This window comes from Delphinus delphis, chromosome 13, assembly GCF_949987515.2.
Source record: "Delphinus delphis chromosome 13, mDelDel1.2, whole genome shotgun sequence".
Classification (NCBI taxonomy): Eukaryota; Metazoa; Chordata; class Mammalia; order Artiodactyla; family Delphinidae; genus Delphinus; species Delphinus delphis.
In genome coordinates, this window is record NC_082695.1 from 22,943,304 (window position 1) to 22,962,569 (window position 19,266).

The 19,266-nt window shown below is 58.9% G+C and overlaps 2 protein-coding genes across 6 annotated transcripts in view; both read right to left on the reverse strand.

The window, feature by feature from the left end:
- Positions 1 to 2,742: 2,742 nt before the first annotated feature.
- On the reverse strand, positions 2,743 to 7,313 carry CASTOR1 (cytosolic arginine sensor for mTORC1 subunit 1). Of its 4 annotated transcripts, XM_060028326.1 has the most exons (10): positions 7,075 to 7,313; positions 6,692 to 6,805; positions 6,410 to 6,480; positions 5,040 to 5,227; positions 4,822 to 4,954; positions 4,424 to 4,547; positions 3,852 to 3,965; positions 3,602 to 3,684; positions 3,412 to 3,506; positions 2,743 to 3,284 (listed from the first exon to the last, which is right to left on the reverse strand). In XM_060028326.1, exons 1-10 carry the CDS (start codon positions 7,185 to 7,187, stop codon positions 3,216 to 3,218), a joined length of 1,104 nt encoding a protein of 367 aa, XP_059884309.1. In that variant the 5' UTR covers positions 7,188 to 7,313; the 3' UTR covers positions 2,743 to 3,215. The 4 variants fall into 4 exon arrangements, with proteins under 4 accessions (XP_059884309.1, XP_059884311.1, XP_059884312.1 ...); XM_060028328.1 differs by lacking the exon at positions 6,692 to 6,805; XM_060028329.1 differs by lacking the exons at positions 3,602 to 3,684; positions 4,822 to 4,954.
- A 2,385-nt stretch (positions 7,314 to 9,698) lies between these two features.
- Positions 9,699 to 19,266, reverse strand: part of TBC1D10A (TBC1 domain family member 10A) — a 30,187-nt gene continuing 20,619 nt past the window's right edge. Inside the window, exons 3-10 of one of the 2 annotated variants that reach the window (XM_060028325.1) lie at positions 16,934 to 17,041; positions 13,393 to 13,499; positions 12,595 to 12,709; positions 12,447 to 12,512; positions 11,558 to 11,747; positions 11,285 to 11,439; positions 10,475 to 10,553; positions 9,699 to 10,360 (exon numbers count right to left, since the gene is read on the reverse strand). In XM_060028325.1, the coding sequence (XP_059884308.1) occupies positions 10,083 to 10,360; positions 10,475 to 10,553; positions 11,285 to 11,439; positions 11,558 to 11,747; positions 12,447 to 12,512; positions 12,595 to 12,709; positions 13,393 to 13,499; positions 16,934 to 17,041 (1,098 nt within the window). In that variant the 3' untranslated portion in view covers positions 9,699 to 10,082. Of the gene's footprint in view, positions 10,554 to 11,284; positions 11,440 to 11,557; positions 11,748 to 12,446; positions 12,513 to 12,594; positions 12,710 to 13,392; positions 13,500 to 16,933; positions 17,042 to 19,266 lie in introns of both variants that reach the window. The other variant, XM_060028324.1, reaches the window with a different exon arrangement.

Sequence of the window (19,266 nt, forward strand, 5' to 3'; positions counted from 1 at the left end):
AACGCAGACAGCTGGGATTGAGAGGGATCTTGCAAAATCCTCCCGGTCCCTCAGGGTTCAGCTAAAATATCCCTTCCCCCAGGGAACCTCCCCAGGCCCCTAGGGGGCCCTATTGATCTTCTTTGTGAATAATGGTTCTGCCATGCCCAGCTGTGCGACCTTGGTTAAGTCACTTCACCCCTCTGTGAAGTGCTTCGTTTCCCCTCTGTAAAAGGGGGATAATGAGAGCGTGTGTTGAATACATGAATTAATGGAACACACCGCTCCCCTCTCCCACATACGGATGGGGAAGCAGCTTCCCTGGGCTCACAGTCAGTCAGCTGCAGACAGCTGCCCCTCCTTCCTCCTGCTTGGACCAGTCCCACCCGGTGGGACCAGGTAGAACATGGAGAGGGCGTGGCCTTATTCTCCCCTCTACGCAGGAAAATAACCCCGCTCTGGAGCAACTTGGTGAGCGTGGGACCTCACGGCCCTACCCAGCTGGGGTGGGGGTGAAAACCTTAAACCCTGAATTTCTGCTCAAATGCCTTCAAGGAGGGCTGAAGAGGTCACTTCTTCTGTATGAGCATGGAGATCAGAAAGGGTAGAAATGAGCCTGGGACTCTTCACGCCTGAGGTTTGCTCATCTCCCGTCCCCACCCACCCAACAGCCCCCCACCCTGCAGATGCCGGACGTGGGGCTGAGGGGCTGAGGGACTGCGGGCAGGGCCCTCCCCGGGCATGGGCTGCATCTTTCTGAGAACAAGCGCTTAGGCTCCGTGGTCCTCAGCCTCATGCTCAGGAGTGGCCGCGCTGAGGCAGACAGGTGGACTGGGGCTCCAGGTGAGCCAGCAAGCGCCCCCAACCTCAGTTATAAATGACCCAACCCGAGGCCTGGGCTGACCAGACCGACTTCCTTTTCCCTAGAATTCTCTGGAGCCTGGGTGGACAAGGAAGTGGTTCTGCGAGTCCCCCTCCCCTGGCCCAGGACAGCTCAAGACCTACCTGTCAGACAGCACCCAGCGCATCAGCTGTGCGAGAAGGCCAGGGTCATATCCCCTTCCCAGAGAAGCTGTGTTCTCCAGGCACTTCCCAAGCCCTGTGCCCCAAGCCCTGTGCCCCAACCCCAGGGAGGTCTCAGTCTCCTGCACTCCCTGAGCAGGTCTCCCCATCTGTAACCTGCCAAGAAGGCCGAGAGCCGGCCCAGTGACCCCCAAGGACCCTAATGCCCTGGGAGCTAACAATTCCACACACAATTGCATGCGTGTGGTGGAGACGCAGGTGGACATGCTGGCCTGTAGGCCTGGGCCTGAGTTGTACCAGCCCACCGGGGCAGGCCTGTGGCCTCGCACCCAGCCCAATCCCACGGGCAGCCGCAAGATCTAACCATTGCCAGGTTAGGACCCAGTGTGGGGGACCAGGTGAGACCTCACACACTTGGAAAACTGGGATGACAGAAACACCCAAATCAGGCAGTGACTCACAAACTGACAGACAGATGGACAGACCCCCAGAGCTGGACGTGCGGCCAGGAGCTCTCTAGCTACAGGTCAGGCAGCCCCAAGAATTCTGGTTCTAAAATCCCCATCTCAGCCCAGGACATCCCTCGAGCCAAGGCCCAGGGCGGCCCCTCCAGGGAGAGAAGCAGGACCCTCCCCAACCCAAAGACAAACTACAAACAAACACCCCCTTCCCAGGGTCCAAGGGTATAGGATCCTGAGGGAGTTGCCTCCTAGGTCTCAATGCACTCGGGGAAACGGAGGCCAAGGGGAAGGGGCTGGCCCAGGGCGCCCGACCGCCACTCACCGGGCTGGGCTGCGCTCCCTGCTCCTCTGATCTTCAGCCCCCAGGTTCCCAGGGGCAGGGTGGGCGCACTGCCAGAGGTCTGGACCCGTTCTGGCTTTTCTGGGGAGCCACCACGACCTCTGAGTACGCTGAAGTCACACCCTTCTTCCCTTCCTGAGCGCGGGCGGGTCTGGGCTGAGGGTACCCGATAACCTCCCCAGCACATCTGTGGGGCCCCATCGGGCCACAGCGGAATCCCAACTCACAGAGCAGGGAGGTGGCCCCTCTGTGACAGGAAACCCCGGCCCAGATGTGCAGAGCCTCTGGCCCCAGCGTGCAGCCATCGAGGGGAGAGGGGGCTCCAGGTGGCCTCCAGGCCCCTGTCCTGTCCCCCCAGCCAGGGGAAGCCCAGTGTACAGACTCCCAGGTGCACACTCTGACTGGCCCCCTCCCACCCCTGCTCCAGGAGAGCCCTGGTTGCAAGAACTGACTGCTCCCGTGAGGGACAGAAAGAACTCAGGCGTGGTCCAAAAGAAAGCAGGCAGCAGCCTGAAGGAGAGGTGCTTTAGGGCTCCCCTCCTTGAGGGGATTCTGCAACAGGCCAGCCACACCCAAGGTCCAGGGAGGCTGGGGGACCCCCAGGCAGGAGGGTCTGGGAGTCTCTTCCCTGTTCTGAACCTTCTGGGCTGTTCAGAAGCAGCAAGTAATGAAGAGAAAGCCTGGACCTCAGAGCCAGGCAGCCCTGGACAGGAATCACGTGACCCTGGCTAAGTCACTCCACCTCCCAGCGCATAGGTCCTTTGTCTGGAGAACAGCAATAGCTCATCTACGCTCTTGAGGTGAGAACTGAGGGAGGTGAGGCCCGGAGCCGGCAGAGCGGGGAGAGTCCAGGACCTCAGGCAGAGGGGCCCTGGGGAGCTGTGGGGCAGGCATGGCCAAGGCCTGGACAACCCCAAGGACCACAGCCTGGCCTGCTCACTACAAGCTCTTTATTAACAAGTTGATTAAAAAAGAAGAGAGATAGAGATGTAAAAATACTTTTTTTGGAGGCCCCAGGAAGGGAAGGCACTGTCAGAATTCACTTGGCCAGGAAAGGCAACAGAGCCAGAGGCAGAAGGGAGATCAGGCCTTCTGGGGAGCAGCCGGCCCACCCAGGGCGCTGAGGGGGGAAGGCTCTGGCCTCAGGCAGGGAATGTGCAAATGCCGAGGCCCCGCAGGGAGTGATGGGTTGAGGGGCTTCCTGGAGGAAGCCCTGAGCACCGTGTTCCCCTGCGATGGGCAGACACGCGTGTCCACGTGAGAGCCAGTGTCTGCACGCAGCTTACATACACAGAGCGGAAGGAGGAGTCCCCCAACAGGAACATCCCAGAGCTTGAGTAAAAAGCTTTGAGAAGTCTCTGGAAGCTTGAGGACAAGGGGAGAGCCTGGAGGCTGCTGTTCCCCTCAGGGCCTCAGGAGCCCAGACCCTCCTGCCGATGCTGGAGGACCTTGATGACACTGCCAATGCCATCCTCAGGAACCTGCAGGCAGGTGGACAGAGGGAGGGGTCAGGGCTGCCCAACTTCCTGTGCCAGCTGGGGCCACCTCCTGCCACCCCACCCCCTCAGCGTCCCTCCAGGGGCCCTGGCCCCAGCCAGCAGCGCTCACCAGGGCATGGTCGAAGTTGAAGGTACTGATGTAGTAGGCGGAGATGTCGGCCGCAGCCAGGGGACCTGCGATCTGGGCCACAATCCCACACTCATCTGAGGGTTGAGGAGAGGTCCATGTGGATCGCCCTGATCCCCACCCCCACCACCAGCCCTTCCCAAGCCCCCGACACATGAGGTGCAGCCCTCACCAAAGCCCAGGGGCTGTCCGCCGATGCGCACCATCCTCCACAGCTCCCCTGAGGAGCTGGTCAGCAGCAGGTCACTGGGGAACCTGGGGAGGCAGGTGGGCAGTGGGCAGGGCACCCCTGTCCCCTCCTTGCCCCACTATGAGCTCCCTGGGCAGGTCAGCCTGGTGACCTCGGAGTCTGCCGTTCTACCCCCTCCCTCCCTGGGGCTGACTTAGGGCCTGTGGCCCACCTAGGGTCAGGGGTCACATACTTTTTCTGCGTTTCAGCATCCATGACAATGGAGATGTAGCCCTCAATGAGGGAGAAAGCAAAGAAGGTGATGGAGCTGGATCCAGGACCACCGGAGGCTGCCTCCTTAGGGGGACTGGGGAGGGAGAGTAGGCTCAGGTGCTCTGTCCACTCCACCTCCCTGTTGGTCTCCACACCTGGGAAGGGACTGGCACAACTGGCCCTGGGCAGACCCTCCTGTCCCTGGGCCACTTTCTCCCCTTCCAAGCACCCTGACCTCCTGCTGGTGTAGGTGGGGATGGGGGAAGATGATGAACCCTGCTTGTGCCAAAGACACAGAACCCAGGGCCGGAGGGCCTGCCAGGGCACAGCTCAGGGGTGGCTCTGCCCACACCAGAGGGGAGGGCTCCAGCTGCGGCATCAGGACCTTGCCTGAACCTCAGTGCACGATACATGTGCATCGCAGGCTGCCAGGAACCCCAGATACAGAACAGGGCACAGAATCCGCAGAACCAAGGGATGGGCGGAAGGTGGTGGGAAAGAGCACGGGGAACAAGATATGAGGACAAAGAGACAAACGCAAACAAGGCCCACCTGTGTGAATAGAAGAGGACATCAATGAGGGTGGTGGCGATGGCTGGCAGCGTCTCAGGGTCCAGCGTGAGGACACAGAAACGGTTCTCTGGGCTCTGGATGGGATGGACCGTGGGGCTGGGCCCTGCTCCGGAGGGACAAGGTGGTGACAGGTGAAAGGGCGACTGTGGGCTGCGACGCCCCCTGGTGGCCAGCCAGAGAGGAGGCCTGGGCTGGGTGCCGGGTCACGGTCTACATGCAGGTACCTGCCTGAGTTTTCCTGGCCCCATCTCCCTATCTTATGAGGGGGTCAGTGTCAGCTGGTCTCCCTAAGCCCACAGACCCACCTGCTCAAGGGAAGGGGCCCAGTGGGAAGAGGAGCCCCTGCCCAGGCCTGGGTGTCAGAGGGCGGCCCTCACCATGCTGGGCACGGGGAAAGCCGTTGCTGGAATCATCCCTGGCAACGGGCACAGGCTCCCCGCCCACCTCTCGATAAATGTCGAACTCCTGGGCCAGCGTGTGGATCACCACGGACAGGTCCTGCTCTCGCACCTGGGCCACAGGAGATGGCACAACACATGGGTCCCCAGGCACCCATGCCCACCCTGCCCCGCACCAGCACCTGCAGGAAACTCACCAGGATGAAGTCTGTCTGGTAGGTGGACAGCATCAGCACCGACACGTGGTGCTCGGCCAGCGGTGCAATTACTGAGCGGGCGATCTTGGTGACCCCAGCAGCCTGCACTGCTGCGCCACTGTGGGATGACACGTTCAGCACCAGCCACGTGGCCTCAGCCACTTGCAGGAACTCAGATGGGGGCAGCTCTGTGGGGCAGGGGGCACATGCCCAGTCAGGGCCTACAGGGCTGGACCCTGCCCTCAGTTTCCCTGTCTGAGCCTTGGAGAGTTCTACCAAGGTCAGGTCAGGTCTGGAGACTGGAGCTGTCTTCCTCCCCCAAGTTCTGCTCCTGAGACCTGCATGTCTGCAAGGACTGAGAGGTGCTTCAGGTGTTGGCCTGTCAGGGATTGTAACTTCCCAGTTAAGATCGGAGTTCCAAATCCAGACAGAGCTGGGTTCCAATCCCAGCCTCACCATTTACTTTTTGCTGACCTGGGGCAAATGATTTAACTTCTCTGAGCCTTAGTTTCCTCCTCTGTAGAATGGGATGACATTGTCCTGTGGGATCACAGATGCCTTATACCACATGGCACCACCAGGGGGAGCCAGCAGACCACGTTGGCTGGGGGACGCCCTTCCCTCTGAGCAGACCCAGACTTTTCTGCTGCACAAATAGGGAAACTAAGGCCTGAAGTGGTGCTATGCGGGATGGACCAAGCCCCAGTTGGCTGGCCTGAGGCTCCAGGCCTGTCAGGATGGGTCAAGCTGGCAGGAGTAAAAGGCAGATGTCAGCTCCAGGGACCAGGGAGGGACCAGGCTGGCGTCCAGTCCAGAGCAGGGGCCACAACCAGGCGGGCTGCTAATCGCCCAAGCACAGCTAGGAGGCCGGCCAGGATCCTGCCCTGGGCTGGCTGCCTGCATTCCTTCCCCAACCCTCAGACTCCTGGAGTCGCCAGACCAGTCCAGGAGGGGGTGACCCACACCAGGGAGAGAAGTCCAAGGAGAAACAGTCCAAAGGCAGATGGGGGTGGTGGTGAAACAGCCACAGAAACCCGATTCTTGCTCCAGAACTGTAACTGAGGCCCTGTTGCTGGCCTGCGGCTGCTAAGTGTCCTCCACACACAGCCCCATTATAAAGCCCTCGTGGGACCCTATAAGATCAGAACCGTAACTATACCCACTTTACATAAGCGGAAACAAACAGCTCAGAGAGGGGAAGTGACTTGCTCAAGGGCACACAGCCAGTGAATAGTGGAAATGGATTCGAACCCAGATCCATCCTCCTTCAAGGCCCCAGCTCTTGCGACCTTGGATCCTAACATTCGGTGAGAATCTGGCAAAGAACGCAGTTTCCTTCCCCTACTCCCCCTCCCCAGCCCAGCCCCCACCTTTGAAGCCCTCCTCGTCCACCATGAGCGTGTAATCCTCGGGGGTCTCCGTCAGGCTGAAGAACTTGCACCTGGTTGGGGGGCGGGGGCATCTTCAGCCTGGGTGGGGCGGAGGGGGCGGGTAGACCCCCGCCGGGCACCTCCCTGCCCCCTCAAGCCTCAGTTTTCTCCCCAGGACAGTGGGGTGTGTGCCCCATCTCCGGAACTGCGGACTCCTTTCCGCCTCCCCGACCTCTGCAGGAGCCCCCTGCCCCTCCATTCCGGGAAGGAGGAAAGGCTCACCCGCGGCGACAGTCCCGGAGCGTCGGACCTTGGGCCCCCAAGACCAGCCCCTCTGACCCGATGGGAGGCATCTGTAAAAAGCTCCCCGCGGTCGCCAGGAAGGAATGCCCCCACCTGACACCACTAGGAGTTAAGCATTGACCATCCCAGGCTGTTTGCGCCTTAACCGGCCCTGGGAGGGGGCCTCACGGGGCCGGATAGGCGGCGGTCCCAGGGAGCGTAGGCCCAGGCCGGATGGCGGCCGGGGGCGGGGGGAGGGAGGGTGGCAGAGAGGGCTCTCCCCGCCTGCTGTCGCTGGCCCCGCGGCGGTCCTAATCTCCCGACCCCGTCCCAAAGCGACAGTGGAGCCCACCCCCATATGTGCCCCGAACCCGGGCTCGCACCGGCTTCGGCGGGGCAGGAAGAGCAGCTTGATGAGCGGGTGGGTGTAGAGCCAGAGACCGGGGCGGGCGAGGCTCAGCACCCGCACCCGGTGCTCTAGGATGTGCAGCTCCATCGCTGCCCGCACGGAGCCGACCCTGCCGCCAACCTGGCCCAGGCCGTGCTGGGGGCGGGTCGGTGGGGGCGGTGCCGGGGGGCTTAAAGGAGCCGGTGGGCGGCCGAGTCCACGCCGCCACCTACGCCAGCTCCCTGACGGCCACGCCGTGCGGGACGGGCGGCCAATCCAGGGTGGCCACGCCTCCTTCTAACGCCGGAGCCACACTCCTCTCCTTCCAGCCCGCCGAACTCCGCCCCTGCTGCCTCCTCCCCCTCGTCAGTGGCTCGGGAATCACCCTCTGACCCCACCCGCGTCGAGTCCTCTAGGCCCAGCCCGTGCCTCGCCCCCTCTCCGGGCTCCGCCCTTTCCGTTGGACGCCCGCTGCGGTGGGGTCCGGAGCCAGCGGATGCTTGGGGTCATTTCTGTCCTTGGGCCCGCATCTTATGATTAATTTCACTGAGCCTTGGAGGGCCACAAGACGAACCGGGGCTGGGCTGGGACAGAACGCTGCCCCCAAATCCGTGGAACACGGAGGGGTGGGGTCCACTGTGCAGCCCAGGCGACCCTGTGGTTCTCAGCCAACAGTGTCCTGGCGTCTTTCCCCCTCCTTCCTCTCATGGCTCAGCATGGTGCAGGGCCACCAGTGCTGGCTGGGGTGGCGGAGACAAAAGACCCCCAGCAAGGGCTGTCCAGGACTGGTGTTGATACGTACCCCTCCGTGCTTTGTGAACCCTGTCAGTGGACTGACAAGGTGAAACCTAACCTGGACTTGGTGGCCCCCACATCTGTTCCTCTCACCCAACTTTCAGAAAAGGGAGGGCTCCAGCCACCTCTGAGCAGCATGCTGTGGGGTAGGGAGCTGAGGGTGGCCAGGCCTAACACTTGCCCAAAACTCAAACTTTGGGGGAACAGGGCTATGCATCTGGGGCTCACTGGGTACTCAGCTCTCAGCAGAGACTTAAGCCTGCAGTCATTAGCAGAACTTACGTGGCCTGAGCACATCTAAACTTGCTTCATGCCCAAGCAGGCCCCCCCAGCACTGGCAGACACCCCAGATCTGAGGCTTGATAGTGCCAACTTGGGCTCATTTCAACATTAGGGCTGGCCTCCTCAGGTCTACGAAAACCCCAGTGCTGAGCAGGCACCAGCACACCTAGGCTGGCTCCTAGCAGGATGGAACACGCTCCAGGGGCCCTTGTCTGGCCTGAGCGTCTGCAGGCCTCAGATGCGAGGCTTTGAACCAAACAGGTTAAAGCAGGCCTCAGGTCTGATTGGGATCCAGCAGGCCTGAGCAGGCCTCCTGCCTGCTCGGGGGCCTCTACTGTAGGCGAATGAAAGTGGGGCAGCACCTTTCCCGCTGGACTCTCCGGCATGGTGGATCCCAGTGGAACACTGAAGCCACCACATCCTGGCCAGTCCCCTGGAGGGCCAGGGGGAGGGGAGTGTCCTCTGAACCCCTCATCTCGTTGATGGCAGGTGCAGATGGGGTAGGGAGCCACAGGGGTGAGGGGTAGGAGGTAGGATGTGGATCGCTTGCTCTGACAGGTTCATGCGACCCTTGACCTCCTCAGGCCTCAGTATCCCCAGCTGTACCAGAACAAGATGTTCCAGGCTGAGGCCCTGCAATGCCTAAAAGCTCCCAGGGAGGCTCTACTCCTCTCTCTCCCCCCTCCCCCATGGCCTGGCCCAGCTTGGTGGCCTGCCAGGAACAGCCACTATTGTTTGACTGGAAAAGCTGCTTCCTCAGCAGAAGGGGGGCCTCTCCCAGGGACACCCTGTCCTCGCCCTTCTGGTCATCAGTTGTGACCACAGTGCCTGCATGGGTCCTCGATGGCAGAGTCCGGTCACCCTAGTCAGGAGAGGTAGTGAGGGGCTCTGGGTACAAATCTGGATCAGCTTCATCTTTCCCACTCAGCTCCTCTGTTTCCTCATCTGTAAAATGGGGATAATAATAAAGCCTACCTGATCAAACACGTGACACAACCAGTGCAGCCAGGCATATTATAAGTGCTCAGTAAATGGCAGGCGACCTTTTATCACAGATCCAGATTTCGCCCCGCACCCCTCTAACTTTGATGGAGGCCTGGGCTGAGCATGTGAGGGCATTCATGATCACCCACCCTTGGCACCAGCACCTGACCAGAATGAGCACTCAGTACCTTACTGGGGCCCGAAGTGGCATCCAGGCCAGCCCTTGGAGGAGGAAGACCCTGAAAGGACCTCCTTAAGGAGCCCCTCCCCTTCTGTGATGGGTAGGCATCAAAGCCTGGGAGCAGGCCCTGCTTTGCCCCAGCACTGGTGACCCTCCCTCATCCATGGCAGATGGTGGCCATGGGGCAGAGGGGATGGAGTAAGGGGATACAGGGGCCAGGAATAAGGGCTGGCCCTAGACCTGGCATCTCCTCTGGCAAAGGTACTTCTCAGAGAGGTTCTAGTGCTGGGCTGTGACCAGGATGGGGGGCTCTGGAGGGTGTGCAGAAGAGATGCTGAGCACCAGGGTTGGCACCCCCTTCCCAGTCCCTAGCTGCACAGCAGCTCTCTATACAAGCGTTGTTTTATTTCTGTACAAAACCATGTTTCTATTTTACACAAAGAGCACCCCACCCTTTTCCCCTCCCTTTCCCCTCACGTCAGTGCCCTAGCCCTGGGGAGCATCCCCTCAGGAGGCGGGTGCTGAGTGAGGCCCCACCCATCGGCCCTCACTTCTGCCTGCCCCAGCTGGGCCGGCCCGAGCTCCACTCTGGAGAAAATAAATAAGGAGGCTCAGGCAGAATCTGTGCTGGGCCAGCTAGACTCTCTGCCGCCCAGGGGCCAGGCAGCCAGGCCCTCAGAGAGTGGGCAAGCCCTGGAGTGTCAGTCCGTGAACCGTGTAGGTGTGTGGAGACCCCAGCCCAGGGGCCTGAGCTGCCAGGGTTACAAGTAGGTGTCCTCACTCTCCTGGGACGTCAGGCTCTCCTGGGAGCAGTGGTAGGCTGAGTCCTGGGGAGCTGAGTCTTGGGGGTCCTGGTAGACCGGGTCCTTTGGGTGCACATCCCGTGGGGGACATGCGTCTCCCGCAGCAGCTGCCACCTTGGCTTGACTTGGGGTCGGGGGCTTGTCCCACTGCCCACTCGCCTTCGCCTGCTTCCGTTGCTCCTTCTGGACCTGCTTGGGCGGCTTGTACTTGCCTTTGGAACCAGGGAGGGGGGCATCTGGGGGCAGGCGGATGGACGGTGAAGGTTGCAGGGTGGGCCACGGGCCTGGCTCTGCCTCCAGGATGGCCTTGGCACCGTGCAGCCTGGGTGGAGAGTGGCACTGCAACTCACCCCGGGTATCCTGCCAGCGCCGCAGCTGGATGAGGTGCTCACGCTCTATCTGACGCTCTGTCACTGGCAACTCTACCACCTGTGGGGGCAATGACAGGCGGGTGGGCACCAGGAAGAACCTTCCCTTTCTGCGTCCCAGCCTGGGCCCCTGCTCTCCCTCAGCTCCCCAAGCCCTGGTCACTAAAGGCTGACCACGGGAAGGGTGGCGGGTCTGGACCCTGTGGTGGTCACAAGTCCCAGAAGTGAGTGCCAGGTGAGCCAGGCACTTGAGACCCATTGCCTTAGAGGAGAAAGCTCATGAGTCCACTTGCCTAAATATGTGTCACCTCATTACAGCCCCAGAGAGACAAAAATCCACAAAAGAAAGAAAAAAAGGCTGGGACTTTGGTGGTGGTCAGTGGTTAAAACTTTGCCTTCCAGTGCAGGGGGTCCCTGGTCGGGACCGCTTCCCTGGTCGGGAAGCTAGATCCCACATGCCTCGGGGCCAAAAAACCAAAATATAAAACAGAAGCAATATTGTAACAAATTCAATAAAGACTTTAAAAATGGTCCACAAAAATAAGAAAAGAAAGCCAAGGCCATGGTTGTAGGGCCAGGGAGGATGCGGGTGGTGGGTTGCACCTACTTTTATTCCCTAGAACCTAGGCCTGTTCCCCCTCTTCTTGTTCAGACAGAAGAATGGGGCCTGTCCACACTGCTCTGGGCTGCTGAGCACAAGGCCTCAGGGGTAGAGGGCTACCAGGCCCCCCGCCAAAGGGCCCTCAAGTCTCCCCCTCCCTCCCGGTGGCGAGGGGAAGGTGTGGGCTGTACCTCCTGGACCAGGAAGGCCTCCTGCATGATCTTGGGGCTGAGGCTCCGCAACTGCTCGATGGTCTCATACTGGCCTTGGCAGGCTTTGAGCTTCTCAGGGGAGCCCAGTGCGTGCTTCAGCAGCACCAACCCCACCCGGAAGATGATCTTGACTCCTGCATGGGGGAAGCGGGCAATGAGTGCAAGGGGTCCTTTAGAGAGTTTCTCTGGAAACAGAGGCCTCCTGTGGGCTGGGCTGGGGGCAAGGGTGCTCCCCTGAGCCCAGCCCAGTACCTTCGCAGAAAAACATGTCCCAGACACGCAGCACGGAGCTCCAGGGCAAGGTGCGCGAGAAGGCACACATGAACCACTCTGTCATGTAGAGCAGCGGGTCGATCTTCTGCTGGCTGAGGTGCTTGTGGGCCACGGGAGACACCTTCTGTAGCAGCGAGAAGAGGATCTCCCCATCCAGCTGGATGGCCTCCTGGGGGGACAGTGAAGCCACAGGGCCATAACCATGGGCCCACAGCAGCCAGGGCGGGAACTACGCCCGGCCCCAGCTCCAGGCAGGCATCCATTCGTTCTTCAGGCGGCTAATGTTGCAGGGTGTCAAGCTCATGCTGGGTGCTGGGATACAACAATGAGCCAACCAGACACAGCTAAGTCCCCCTCATGGGGCATGTCGTGCAGAGGGCCAGACAGACATGAATTACAGAAGCAATGAGACCAGAGGGAGGGAAGAGGGAGGGGGCTGAGTGACCAGAACATGGCAGGAACAGGAACACTGGGGGAGCGTGTGCCGGAGGTGCCACCTGTCAGAGTCAAGGACAGCTCCGGAGGGCTGAAAGCTGAGGGAAAAGTAGAGTTAGAAGTGGAAGGAAAGGGGCAGAGGTTTAAGCCTATGACAAGGCCGAGGCAGGGAGGAACTCGGTGCACTGGAGGAACAGCGATCCTGCCCAACAGCCTTGCGGCTGGAGGCAGCAACGGAGGGAGTGTGGGACTGATGAGGCTGGAGCCTGGGAGCCCTGACCCTGGCAGGCCTTGGGACTTCAGCCTGAAAGCAACAGAAGGCTGGGAAGGACTTAAGCGGGGACAGGAATGGCTTAGAGAGTTAAGGCCTAGACAAAGGGCATCCAGGCTGGGGCGGGTCTGAGGCCAGGGCCCAGGCCCAGCAAGTACTCACCAGTTTCTCACTGTAGTAGCCGGGCAGGTACTTCTCACAGATCTGCACCAGGCACCAGAAGGCTTGCTGTGGGCAAAAGAGACGTGAGGCCTTGCTGCTGGCTGTTCCCTGCCCGCCAGCCGCTTGCCCGCCCGAGGCCTGGTGGTACCTCAGCAGGCATGTGCATGAGCAGGACGGCGGCGATGGGCGCCTGGGCCTGGCAGTAGCCCTCCTCAGGTCGGTACAGTGTGTAGGCCTTCAGCACACGGAATAGGTCCTGCTGGCTGTGGAGAGGCCAAGCGGGGCAGGAATGACAGGTGTGACTCTGCCACCCACTACCCTCACCTGTGCCCCACCAGATCGGACCTGTCTCAGAATTGCACTTCCCTGGAGAGGGATGTGACCTGATTGTGGTCACCAAGGGGTCAGTCTCCCACTGTAGCACATCGACTCTCACCTCCCCCATTTGACAGGTGAAGGCAGTGGCTCAAAAAGAAAGCAGGGGTCAGGGCCAGGGCAAGATGCCAGATACAGGGTAAGGATGTGTCTGGGTTGGAAGTGTGGGCCCCTCACTCAGCAGCTGTGGCCTCTGAGTCAGACCAGCTTTGTTCCAGATGTCTGTCTTGGTCCCAGGGCCTGGCTTGCCATATCTCTCCTCTCCTACATACCCTCTGCCCACCCAACTCTCTCTATCCTTCTTTCTCCCCACCAAAACCTGTTTCCAGAAGAAGCCAAGGCCAGGCAAGCCCTAGCACTCTGGGGAGTAAATGATGAAGTTGCCCCAGACGTAAGAGGAGAAACTAAGAGGACCCATCAGACTCAAACCAAAGAGGGGAAACTAACAGTGTAGTTTGGGGCCCCCAACTCCTGGGACCCCAAGATACCCTCAAACTCATTTTACCTCCTCTCTCCCCCTGAGGGAAAGGGCGAAGAGCCACCTCCAGCCCACAAGGCCCAGCCTGCTCACCCATGGCCCCCCCGGGACACAAACATCTCGTGGAAAGGGAACTGCCGGTGCAGGTCACGCTCAATCACATCCAGCCACTTGGGGTCCCCGGGGGACATGTCCAGCTCCTGGAAGCAAGGTCAAGAGCATCTCTTAGGAGTTAGGGATGGCTAGGAGGATACAACTGTCCCAGGTTTTGGAGGAGCACCCACCACCAGGGAAAATGTCCACCCGATCCCATCAGAGACTGGGTCTTCCCAAGGACAGGTCAGAAAGCTTGGGCAGGGGCAGAGACAAGCAGAGCAGAGTCCTGGAAACCCTGACAGGTGATCCAGGCTCCAGGAAGACCAGTGTGGGTAAGAGTGTCCATCATAGCTGTGGCTTGAAATAACCTCTAGGCACTTCATTCAGGACTCAGACACCTTATGTTACACCCTTAAGATGGAAGGCGACTATCAAAGCAATGGCTACCACCTGGAAGCACCACTCTGAGCACAGTTTAAGACGGCACCCGTGGGCCTCACTGACTGTCCTCCTCAACCCCCAAAAGGCAGGTCCTATCATTACACTGTTCACAGATGAGGAAACTGAGGATCAAAGAAAAGCTACTTGCCCAATGCCTCGTGGTTAGAAAAACGGTGTTGCTGGGCCTGGAAGCCAGGTTGACTCAGAGCTGTCAATCCCAACTCCTCTGCTGCCCATCTCCCTGTACAAGTGGTGCCACATATTCAGGAAGGTGTGTGTGTGTGTGCCCTGCTGCACTGAACACTGTAATGACACCTGTCAAACCATTAGCCTTGGAGCTATCTCTGGGTGCTGGGGTTTCAACAAACTTTTACTCTTTTCTTTGAACTTCCGTGAGCATTTTAGCATGAGTTCCATTTATAAAAACAAAGCTACTACACACAAAACAGTCACTACTTGGTCATTTGAAATGTTCTATATCTTGACTTGCTTGTTGGTTACATGGGTATTTATTATTTGTCCAAACTCTGAACTGCATGGTCAAGATCTGTGCATTTTACTTTACGTAAGTTCATACCTCAACTTTAACCAAAGAAAGAAAAAAATCAACAGGAAGGAAACCTAGAGGGCTGAGCAGAGAAGCAGACAAAGTACTCATAGCCTGCCATGCTGGGAAGTGTCAGGAGAGGCCCCCAGGAGGAAGGCTGGGTCCTCAGCAAACACATGGATGGGTGTAGACCCAGGTACCTGCCCAGCAGGTGACTTCATATAAGTCCCTTTTGCCTTTTGTGCCCCCTCAGTGGGGGTGTCCCAGCACTGAAATATGGACCCTCGGGTGCCAGGTAACTTGACATGAGAGAATAAGTACTGAGAGAAAAAGCTGACGCAGTGCTGGAGGCTGGAGGGTGGAGGGAGGGGCCAGGCGCTTCCACGGAGGGCCCTGGAGCAGGCACATGGCTGAAGAGGTGGACGTGCAACCTGTAGAGCCCCACACACCCTCAAGATGGGGGCCTGTGTGTGTCCTATGCACCCTGCAGGTCAGCCCCAGGGCTGGATACTGTCTGAGTACAATGCAGGTTTGCTTTTGTCGGAGGGAGAGGAGGGTCCCACAAGTTCTCCTGAAGGTTCCAGTGAGGTGGGGACCTGGGAACCCAAAAGGTCAGTTGCTAGGATATGCTCACCGGCTACCTCACCAGACCAAGGCACTCGGCCACACAGGGGTGGGTGAGAAAGGAAAAGGTGTAGCTGAAGGGCCTGCAGGGAGAAAGGGTACGGGGAATCAAAGGCAGGTGTGGGCCACTGGGGATGATGCAGGTACCGCAGCCCCCAGGGAGCCTGCAGGCGCTGGCGCCATCGTGAAGTGAAGCCAGAGAAGAAAACCAAGTAAGAAAAAGGCTGGAAGGTCCTGCTCTGCCTAAGGAAGGAGGAAGAAGTAGCAAATGCTGAGAAGAAGGAGCCACCAGGGGCTGAGGAACCTTCCCTGACAGCTGAGGTTGGGGTCAGCTGCCTGGGTCTGTGGGGGAGCACAGGAGCAGGATATGCTGCCACCACCAGCCCCATCACTGCACCCTTGCCTCTGGGCTCTTGTGCCCACAGCAGCCAGAGGGAGCTTCTCATCCCCGTCCACTTCCTCTACCTCACCCACAGGCAAAGTCCTTCCAGGTGTGTTCACAAACCACTGTTCTGGCCCCCAGGACTGCTTTGGGGACCCACCACTCAGCTTCAGAGCATCTTGAAGGCCTTTCTTGGCAAATCTACCTCCTCCCACAAGCAACCTTCAAGACCCCACAGAGGTGGTCAATTCCTCTCTGGACGTACCACTCCCCAGACATGTAAAGCACAGAGAACTGCGTGCTCCGCTGCTCACACAGGATGCGTTCATGTCTGCTAACTGTGGAACCAGGAGGCTGACTGGGCCACCCAAGTCTTGGCTCTCATGCCTGTGCTCTGGCAGCCAAAGGTAAGCTATGGGCTTGGGTTGAGACTCCCACCCCTGAACCTCCCACTCTGCCCAGAATGCAGCCCCCTGAAATGGAAGAGATGGAAGACTCTGGAGTCCAGAGGCCACCTGAGTGGGGCACAATATTGGTGCTCTGTGGGACAGTCCAATCGCCCTGATTCAGGTCTGACCCCGGCCAGACACTCCACCAACCCCTGATCCCCCGAGGCCAAGTGCTGCCAGCAAACAGCTTTCACCTCCTCCAGGTCAACGGCAGAAACTCTAGGCTGCCCTGCCTACTCTTCTCAAGGAACAGGTTTGGCGGCACAGGAGTGTTCACTGAAGCATGAAGCATGAAGCATGTCAACAAAGAGCTGGTGGCTGGCAGCTCTGTCTCATTGCCTGTTACCAGCTCCAAGAGCCTGGGAGATACCCTGATGCCTGGGGCCAAGTCTGGCAGGTGAGCCAGGGCAACCCCGGGGAAGCCAACTGACTCCCCTAGTTCCCTAGAGGAGCAGGCTAGAGGAGCTGCCCAGCCCACGTGGGCCCCAAGAAGCCCCATGAATGGCGGTGGTATTCTTCACACTGGCAATCATGGAGCCAGGGGGCAGCAGGAGGGGAAGGCATGGCTTCAGAGGGTAACCTCTCTGACCCTGACTGGCTTCTAAACTATAAGGATACTGGTTTGGCTCTGCCATCCCTAGTGCAGACAAGCCCATAAGCAACACAGGTGAACCATGTCTAGCTGGCTTGGACAAGGCAGCAGAAAGAGTAGAGGACGGGAGGCCAAGAGGTGTTAGGGTTCTGTGGCCCTGCTGGGCAGGCCCCCAAAGGCCCAGAGCACAGGGCCCAAGGCAGTCTGGGAGGTGGCCCACTGAGTCCAAGAGAGCAAACCTGGGCGGTTGTCAAGAGGAAGAGCTGGAAGTGGGGAGCTTCAAATCTGTCCATCCCACTGAGGCCTTCTCAGGGCTGGAACCTCAGATGAGCAGTACCCCCAGGAGTCAGAGACTGACCAGGCCTGGCAGTCAGGCTCTTGACAAGTGATCTCATCAATCACTCATACTGCTGAGGTCCAGGTGAGCACACAGAGGATCACTGCCACGCAAAGGAAGTCAAGAGACGAGGAAGGGAGGACAGGGTGAAGGAAGGGCAACTCACGTCAAACTTTCCAGGGTTCTGCTGCAGCTTCACCTTGCCTCCAGACAGGTATTGCCAAGCACGGCCCCGCAAAGAAGGTGGGATGCCCTTCTGGCACCGCAGACGGATCTGAAAGTCAAAACGAGGGCTGTGCCTATGCATCCCACTGGGCTGCTCCCCCAGAGGCTGTGTGCTAGCCCACCCCTCCTGCTGGTGCTTGTCAGGCCTTCAGTGAGCATGTCAGCAAGAGCCGAAAAGGGGAGAAAAGAGGACTTCTCCCCTGTTGCTACAATATTGCAATCAGATATGCTGCCACCAGGTGATGGCAGAGTCCCCGTGTTCCCTGGTCCAGTGATAACACAGGTATTCTTTTTATTTTTTGACCACGCTGTGCGGCTTGTGGGATCTTAGTTTCCCGACTACCAGGGATTGAACCCGGGCCCTCAGCAGTGAGAGTATGGAGTTCTAACCACTGGACCGCCAGGGAAGTCCTCAACACAGGTATTCTTGAAGTCTACCACAGGATTATGAATCCCCATCACTATTTACTGAATCAAAATGGAACCATACAAGTTAGAGGATCCCCATGGGATGTCACCAGGAAGGGATCTGCACAATGTGGAACACAGCTCAGCCACAGGGTGAGTAGCTCACGAGATGACCCAGAATGTGCCCAGACACATGGCCTGGGCACTTTCATGGGAGTGTTTGTTTAAGCAGCTATGTGGCAGGACACATCCGGCCTAGAGAAAAGACCTCAGCAGAATTCAGAAGGAAGATGGGAGCTGATCAAAATGGCTCCCTCTTTGTTTGGTCAAGAATCCCCTCTCTTCTGCTCTCCCTGACCCTAAGCTCCCAGGATTACCAGACCGCGGCTGAGGCAGCTGGCCTGGGTACAAGTCCTGATTCCAACCCTTGCTAAATAAAATGGCACAGGCTTTCCCCACTACTCACAGCACTGACCTTACTTAGCCAATCACTTCTCATCAACAGTAAGATCAAAATGATAACAACTAGGATTCTATTAGAAGTGGGGTGGTGGCAGGGGGGACATGCCTAGCCTGACACAGTCTGAATTCAATAAATGATGGCTTCATCTCCACCCCTCCAATCCCAGAAGGATGCCTGACACAGAAGCCCTGGGCCTCAGGCTCTCACCTAACTAACTTCCCCTCACCTGGAAACCCCCTCAAAGAGTCCCAATGGAAGCTCTCAGAGGAGGGAGCACAGAAGGCCCGGGCTTCCTGATGACCAGCACAAACAAGGCAAAACTTTCCAAGGGTCAGAGAGAGTCAAGAACCAGGAAGGAGACAGGCAGACAGGCTGAGGGCAGTAGGGGAAGAGCAGAGTGGCTGGTCATAGGAGCCAAGTTGAGCTTCTGGGACTGCCTGCCAAGTGGGGAGAGGAAGGGAGCAGAAGGAAACTGCCCCAGACTCCACGAACAGTTTCCTGCTGCTGTGGGACAAGGGTCTCCTGAAGGAAGCCGCTTGGTCTGGGCAGGCTTTGGCAAAGGGAGGCCCAGAGCCACAGGCCCTTTAGGCTCCCCTAGGGCCAAGCTCAGCTGGAGCCAGCCCCCACATATCACAGCCCTATCATACTTGGCCTGCCCCAGGGGAGCCCAGGAATACCTTCAGTCCACTAAGTTCTCAAAGAGGCCGCACCCTCACCCAGGCCCAAGGCTGGGGAGGTGGGGATGGAGAGCCAGGAATACAGCCAGCCTTTCCCACTCTGGCCTCTGGAATCCTCCTCAGCACAGGGGTGTTGGCGATCATAATCTCCTCCTTAGGGAGGAGGCAAAGGTGGGGATCAGCAATGATAAAGCTAGAGACAGTGCTCAGCAAACAGAAAGCACAAGGGATTATCATTATCTGAGGTAAGGCCTTAGGAAAGGAGAGATGTGAAGCAACACCCAGCCTGCTGAACTCCAGGAGGGCAGGGCCAAACTTTGAGCAGAGCCCTACAGGGGAAGACAGAATTCCAGCTAGAGCCTGCCTCCCTGCAGGGCCTGGTCCCAGTCCTGGGGACTCAGGATAAGTGCAGTGGGTCTGGATCCACTTCCTGTTGCAGGTGTTGTCCTTCCTGTGCCACAACTTCCTGACCATGGGGAAAGCCTAAGCCTGCGCAGCAAGGCAGTAAGAGCTCCCAGGGCCAGCACTGCAGGAGAGAAGCAGAGGGCTAGGGCCTCTGGGGAGGGGAGGGTGCAGCCTCCTGCAGTGGCCCCTGCTGGGCAGGAGTAGCCTTGGCCTCTAACCACAGTGCCAGGGAAGCAAAGGGGAAGAGGAAGTGATGCTGGCTGCTCTGCTGAGAGGAGCTCCCCAAGGCTCCCCTCTGGAATCCCCATCTGCGAGGGAGGC